Source organism: Ciona intestinalis, chromosome 1, assembly GCF_000224145.3.
Source record: "Ciona intestinalis chromosome 1, KH, whole genome shotgun sequence".
Taxonomy (NCBI): Eukaryota; Metazoa; Chordata; class Ascidiacea; order Phlebobranchia; family Cionidae; genus Ciona; species Ciona intestinalis.
The window spans coordinates 6,867,551-6,875,672 of record NC_020166.2 but is presented as its reverse complement, the minus strand read 5'-3'; the positions used below and the strand labels follow the sequence as shown (position 1 = coordinate 6,875,672).

The following is an 8,122-nucleotide window of genomic DNA, read 5'->3' as shown; positions in this document are numbered from 1 at the left end:
CAATTAACAACAGTCTATGGGAGTCGTGAGGACATAGTTTTATAATTCTTTGAATGTTCTTTGCTTACTACCAAATGGGACGAGAAATAGAATAAAAAGATGTCTCATCTTACCCCACCCCCTATTAACCAAATTTAACGAATGAACTTTTGCTAAAAATACAGTTCATTATGTAAGTGTACAACGAAACAAACTTCGTACATCCATAATCAAAGTTAATTTTCAAAAAACTCGACTCGGGGGTCTCATTAGGCTAAAAATCTGAATACACGCATCACACTTTGGTGGATCTTGAATAGGGAAAGCTCCCTTTTCAAAAATACTCACCGGGGCCCCCCACCGGGCGTGTTTTAGTATGACTCGTAACACCGGGTCCTCACCGGGTCCCACCGAGCCCCACCGGGCCCCGCACCGGGCGTGTTTTAGTATATTTTTTTCCACCGGGCCCCACCGGGCCCCGCCGGGCGTGTTTTAGTAGGACCGGTACTACTCGGTGTTTATACGACTCTGACATTGTGTAGGGTAATTCCGCAAATGGCACAAGATTTGGCTCTTGCGGTCAAACAAGAGAGCCAAAACCCAACTTTGTAAGTGAATTTATTTGTAAAGTTTTTTTTATTTGTGTATAATTCAGCAGAAATTTGGTAAACATAAACAGTATATACTCATGGTATATTAACCAATATTCGTTAGATATACTCTGATGAGGATTAATTTATCATAAATAGCATTTATTAAGTCAAATACATTTATATTAAAGTGGCAAAAATACTGTACACAAATATTTAGTCACAAAGTTTTAATGCTTAACTGAAAAAGTAACATGAAACATATATAGTGAAACGTTCTATAATATAACACATAAAAATATAATAATTAGGAATGTAATGAGCTCCAGCGTAACCGTGGAAAGATGATGCTGCGTGTCTGTACAGCCATTGTTTACAAAATCCAATGTTACAATTGGTTCTGGAAACTCGTTAAAAATTACTTTAATATCGAAAACTACTTTAAAATATTCGAAATCACATATAATTATATATATATATGAAAGCTTAAATAAATATATATATATATGAGCTTGGATGAACAGTTATGTGACAGTTCCCTCGATAGTTACTGCACAATAATGTTTTTCTAGCTATAGAGTAGGGTGGGGGAGGATGGGACACCTTTTTACCTTTTGATTTATAAAACTGTGATCTTCCGACTCGCATAGACTTTATTTGTTTTAATTGTTTAAAACAGAGTCAGAATACTTGAATACTATGTGCTAAAGATATCCCATCTTTTTCCATCCTACTATATATTAAACAATATAAATAAAAAAGTGTTTTAAAACCGTGTATGATTATTTTGACAACGTGTAGTTTAGCCAAGGCCATTTGGAGGTATTTTATGACGGGAACTCGTGTGATGATACCCACGATTTTTAAATATGACCTTCGCTATATCGTTTTCCGTATATGCTGTTACCGAGTTACAACAAATGTTACCGAGTTACAGCCACGCTTACTGAAATGCTATCTATAAACGATCAAAGTTGGTAGCCGAACCAAATTGCCATTATTTCATGCAGCACGGTAACTTCGGGGCATAATTCCGTTAAAAATCAAACACCAAAGTTTTGTGTGCCGTGAGAAGACGACACGTGTGCTACTTTTCTTTGGCGTTTACAGCCGAACATTTTACGCAGTAGACCTGCAGTACATTTTCTCATCTTAGCTGATCCTAGGTTATAGAATATAGGGTTGAGGCATTCCGATATTCGGATACAGAAATACTCGGACATTCCGAACCAGTAGTCGAATGATTTGTAATACATTGTGTTGGGTCGAGGCTGTGTGGACCAGAATTCATAAGCTGTGGAAAAGCGTGGATGATTAGGTTACTATAATACTGTTTGTGATGTATAAGTTGATCTATCTTGCTTATTACTTATACTAATTTACAATAGTAGTGTCTCGCCTGTCGCCATTTTGTCGTTTAATGTGAGTTTGTCAGTTTACAGCCTTGAAAAATAGTATTTTTACTGCACGGGCACCTGGGATAATAGATTGGGGTAACAAACGACCTAGTATGTGTAATAGGTGTATCCATGGCCCCAAAAAATATAGTTTGTGTGGTCATATCATGTGACAGTTTTTTAAAACTTTCCAAGGAATTGCATCAGCAGATGTTGCACCATTGCAGCAAAATCAATCAGTTTGACGCATTACTATACCCGCCCACAATATATGTTACACCATATCATATGAAGTCATTGAATGACGAAACAATTTACCTGGTAAAACTCTATGTAAAAATATTTCTCATAACGTGACAAAAATCTAATAATTTCTGTGCTACATTTTTACCTGTGAAGGGAACATAACCGATCAAAAATGAAACAACGATCAAAACCAGTTGAAGCACAGCCTGTTTCTCTTTTTGCTTTCGCTTGCCATCTTCCTGTGACGACATAGAGGGACGGGACTTGACTGTAATGCCAATCAGAATGGAAAGGAAAACCACACCCACAGAAGGGGCGTACAGAAAAATCGAGTAACAAACTTTCGTGGCTAATGTATACTGGTCATACCTGCAAGGATGTAGGATTGAATTAGCGATTGTTAATGATCTATCCCTGCGAGGCCGGACAATGGGGGTCGTTATAACACGCATGTTCTGTTTCACATGCCTCGTGTCCTTTCACGTATAACTTTGGAAGTGATAATATATATATATATATATATATATATACATAGTAGGGTGGGGGGAGATAGGACATCTTTTTATTCCATTTTCTCTTTACATTTGGTAGTAAACAAAGAATATTCAAAGAATTACAAAACTAAAATATTATGTGCTAAAGGTGGCGTCCCATCTTTCCCAACCATATGTATATTTTTTTAATGTATGGATTACAATTCAGACAACTCATAGGGACATACTGGGCTAGAGCAAATGTCACAAGTGTCCAGCCCAAAGACACAAACAACAGCAATAGCACTAACAGAGTCGTGCCTCGAACTCGTAAGATCTCAGCCAGAGGCTTAGGCACGATAATCACTGTCTCGCTTACTATTCTGGTTTTGTAGTTAAAAGCGACGCAGATGAGACAAGTATTTGTTTATTTTGCTTTTAAACCACCGACGCGTTCGACTACAGGTCATACAAAGTGTGCACAATCCTCATTATGCATTGTATATTGCTGTGCAACGTATATTATAACCGCGTGGTGTATATTGCTGCAGAAATACTACGCGGAAGCATTATGCAGTGCAACCTTACTCACGACAAACAAGGAAGAAACTTTTTATTACTCACACCGCAGTAATACTTCATCATGATACTAACTAACACTCACCATTCCATGTTGATGGTACATGCTGGCCATCTTGCATCTGGAGAGTCGCTGTAACGATCACGTATTCGAGCTCCGAAGAAAATGAACCATGGAATGAAACCAACGCAGAAACAAACAAACCATATCAGTGCGATCCAGATCTGGGTTAGAAGGTTAGGGGTTGGAGTGCGGGAAAATCACATTAGGAATTGTTGAAAACCGTGTTAATAAAATGATTATTAAAACTACTCACAATTTAAAATGCATATAATGCACATCACAATATAGGGGTAGGCAAAGTGAGTGGGGGGAAATGGGACACCTTTTAATCTATTTCCTCGTCCCATTTGCTGGTAGTAAACAAAAAACATTCAATGAAATATAAAACTGCATCCCCAAGCCTCCATATAGACCGTTGTTAATTGTTTAAAACACGATCAGGATATTTGGATATTGTGTGCTGAAGGTGTCTTTCCTGACCCTACTATATATATAGTAAAGAGTTGATGATATGTAGACACACGTGTGCTCTTAATCCCCATTTTGTTAATGTTCCATGCAAACAAAATGTGAGCCTTGCGCTATATCACCCGCGCAAAAACAAAGAAAACAATTCCCACATAGCTTCATACTGGGTATATAGGCACACTATAGACACGCCCTGCATATATTCACCTATAAGCATAGTATGCAACATGCACATAATTTCAAAGGGTTTTACCTTTCCGTGGATCAACTTGATTTTTGAGAAGCGGATCGGAAATTGTATAGAAATGTAGCGAATCAGCGCAAAGGAGAAAATATGAGAAGCTGTGACGTAATTTGTCATGACGTCAGCAGCCCAGTAGAACTGCGAAAATAATGAAATGTTTGACCAAAAGAAGTTTAAATGAAAATCGGTAATGTTGGAGAAGGAAACACTTTTTTGATCGTGACATTAGATACGTAAAGTTTGGTTCGAGACAGAAAATTTGAGCTATTTATATACCATTGTCGACATTCTCCTTTTAAACGTGTGTTAACGAACTACTGTCTGTGTCGCCGTGTTCAGAAACATGTACCACAGTGTATCCAGGAACTACCTTGGCCAAAATAAGCTCTTTTTTGGTAAAGTAGATTGGGGTAAGATGGTAAATGTTTTCATATTATTCTCGATTTTGTAATAAACAAAAAATATTTATGGATCATATATATTATCATGTATAGCCTCACGAATTAAGAGCGTTTTTTTTAAATTAGGGTCAGGAAAATATATCGGATATTAGGTGCTAACATCAGTATACCATCTTACCCTATAGTAACATAAGTCTTTACATTTATGAACTTGGGTAAAATGGTACGCTGGTAGTTATGTGTCATATTCTTAACAATTTGTCGTGTTCGCAAAGTTGGAAATCATACCTTGCAAAATATACCGGGTATCGGGTCCCAAACATCGAACCCCCATGTTCTCCTGTACAGGAAGAGCCAGCTAATCAGAGCCGAGGTTAGATCCGATACACACAAGGACACGATGAAATACATGAAGAGGTTCCTGTATATACGAGATGAAGGTGTTAAAGTTCACGCAACAACATTTGTAAAATTCGGTAATGCTTACTATGGCAATAATTCACTTATTTTATTATATAGTCTATTTTAACAATTTATTGTTTTATTGGATTGCACAAACGAACTTACGCCTTCGAAGAATAAAAACATAAATTTTTAATATCATTGTATTTTAACACAGTTTAATACCTGAGTTTTTGATTGGTTAAAATGACAACTATTGTAAGAACATTTCCGATCACTCCAATCACAAGGCATGTGAATAAGATGACTGCCGATGTGATGATACCCGCTGTACCGAAGGGACGAACGTATGGTCTGTGGAACAGCAAGACTGTTATTAAAGTGGGGTAAGATGGGACGCAGCAAGACTGTCAGTAAAGTGGGGTAAGATAGAACGCAATAATATTTTCTGTTCTTGTTTTATTTGGTAGCAAACAAAAAATATTTACAGAATTATTTAATCGTTTTCTCTAAAAAAACGTTTGTTAATTGGTAAAAACACGATTAATAAACGTAGGATATAGAGTGCCAACGGCATCCTACTTAACCCACAGTACTATACAGTAAACCTATTATAAAGAATGTTAGGTACAGTGGAATTGGTGTGAACTTGGGATATCAGAGGTGTTTAAAAGATTAAAAAAAGAAATATAAAAGCATCTGATAAGAGTATATAGACATACGTGTTTCGGCTACCGAGACAAAATTATAAATAAACTTCACAGAAAAAAATATAACTTTAGTCCGAGTATTCGCATTTTAACTATAGAAACCAATGCAATAAAAAGTAATGTTAACCTGAATGTTAGTGGCAGCTAATATACCTGTGATATATGTGCATGACTGTACATATATCCGCATAATGAACCGATTGCACTTATATGATTCATCTACTCATTTTAATTGTGTAATAAACAAATTGGTTGTTTTTTTAATTGTGTAATAAACAAATTGGTTGTTTTTTAATTGTGTAATAAACAAATTGGTTGTTAGAAACAAATTTCACTCCACCAAACGTAGTTTATTACTGTACGCTGGAGAATATGGAACATTCTTTCATTTTGTTTTCTCGTCCTATTTGATAGTATAAAGAATATCCAAAGACATATATAACCGTATCTTCACGACTCCCATATTTAGACCAACTCTTTAAAACACGATCAGGATATTTGAATATTATGTGCTAAAAGTGTCTGTCTTCTCCCACCCTATTATATTTAAACTGTTGTTCGCTGCTCCGTGCAGCTGGTTACGCTATATAAACATATAAGGTGGCATAACTTACTGTCGAGTTGCAACCATCGTTGTGTTTAAATCCGAGAAGTTAAAATAAGAGGCGGCACTTGAAAACGTCATATCATCGAAAGAGCTCATTGTCGATTGCAGCATTGTTGCTTGTGACGTCATAGTAAAGATATAAACTTTCTAAAAAAAAACATTAACAATAATTTAAAATCATTTGAGTGGTGTACGTAATCGCATTTTTTTAAATAACAACACCTGCCAATATTATCTACACTGAGAAAACTGAACTGCTCACTCGATTCGACCGTTTTTATACCCAGCGAGTGATAAGTCATTACATGGAGTCAACCATCTCTGGCTAGAGTTGGATTATTTCCGCATTGGGTCTCAGTGCTGAATAATGCACAGTGACGATATCAACGCATATGTCACCGCGATTACGTTACAAGGTATATACGTTACTAGGCCAATTACCACAGATGGTCAAAATAAGCTTCTGCACAATTTGTCACTTCAAGACCAAAGATAAACATGCAATAAACCATTAAACGGGAAACATTTGGTTTGTTTTATATTAAGGCTTTATAATATGATATGCCAGGAAACCCAGGTTTTAGAAGTTTGACCCGTTTCGTTATGAAAACATAGACCATCATACCACAACCTACTATCATAAAAGCCATATTTTTTATGAAAAAATATCATGGGGGATTTTGTTGGCCATTCATGTGTAATATAGTTTGATGTTCATTGTAGTAATTAGATAAGCTATGTGGTATCTTATTGCGCCATGGTAACTCAGTTATATAGTATGGGTGGGAGTAAGACTGGCATGTCTAAATTCTCTCATAACGTTCCTTTGGTAGTAAACAAAAAAATTACAGAATTACGTATAACTGTAATCCGCGACTTTAAAAAAGTATTGTTACTTTTCAAAACACTAATATAGTAGGGCGGGGAAGATGGGACACTTTTAGCCCATAATATCCAAATATCCTGATCGTGTTTTAAACAATTAACAACGGTCCGTGGGAGTCGTGAGGATACGTTTTTATTATTCTTTGACTGTTCTTCGTTTACTGCCATATATGACGAGAAAATAGAATAAAAAGGTGTCCCATCTTCTCCCACCCTACTATACATCATAACGGCGTTTTATCTCACCCCCAGTATACGCCCCATGCCCCAGGTATATAGTATAGGGAACATTATATTACTCGCGGGGTTAATTCACATGTTAAAGTTTGGAGACATAATCTAACGCTAAACCGTATGGCTAGGCGGTGTTTAAATAATTGAAATACATCGCTGTTAAAAGGTTGACATCACGACTGTAATAAAGTGACAGATGTTTCAGAGAAAGTAACGCCATATTACCAATTATACGCCCACTAATACAACACGCATTATAAAGATAGGATTACAAGTTACGATAAAGGGCCTTTTTAAACTTATGCATAATAAGCACCTTTACCTCGACTAAAACGAATTGTCTATTTGCATTCTGAAAATTTGACACTATATCTTAACGGCCATCATGTCTGGTTAGTACTAATTGTTGCTCATGCGTGTTGCAGTTTATGAAGCGCATTTGCCCACAGAAAAAATCTTGCTAATTAAAATCTAGTGAGAAATATGTGGGTTGCGAAACGATGCATGAAAAGTGCAAGTAAAGAAATGGCTATATAAATACATCTATGTAGTTTGACTTGTAATGTACTCGTTTTTAAACACAATTCTAATCTAGTTTTTATAAATGCGAATGCGAGAAAAGTTATTTATTTATTCTATACGTGAACACGAAAGCTATATTATACCCCCCCATATATGTATACCCAACACTACACTAACGCTTATGTATGTATATTAGTGGGAGTGGGGGAGATGGCACATCTTTAGTAAGATAATATGCAAAATATCCTGATCGTGTTTTTAATAATTACCAAACAAAAAGGCGTCCTATCTATCCTTACCCTATACTGCTGTATAGCAGGG

At 36.3% G+C, this 8,122-nt stretch overlaps 1 protein-coding gene across 1 annotated transcript; it reads right to left on the bottom strand.

Annotated features, from left to right (window-relative positions):
• Positions 1 to 714: 714 nt before the first annotated feature.
• On the bottom strand, positions 715 to 8,122 carry LOC100176545 (blue-sensitive opsin-like). The gene is made up of 8 exons (XM_026834944.1): positions 8,101 to 8,122; positions 6,168 to 6,307; positions 5,069 to 5,197; positions 4,730 to 4,862; positions 4,050 to 4,178; positions 3,350 to 3,489; positions 2,358 to 2,581; positions 715 to 1,863 (listed from the first exon to the last, which is right to left on the bottom strand). The coding sequence occupies exons 2-8, from the start codon at positions 6,287 to 6,289 to the stop codon at positions 1,613 to 1,615; spliced, it is 1,128 nt and encodes a 375-aa protein (XP_026690745.1). The 5' UTR covers positions 6,290 to 6,307; positions 8,101 to 8,122; the 3' UTR covers positions 715 to 1,612.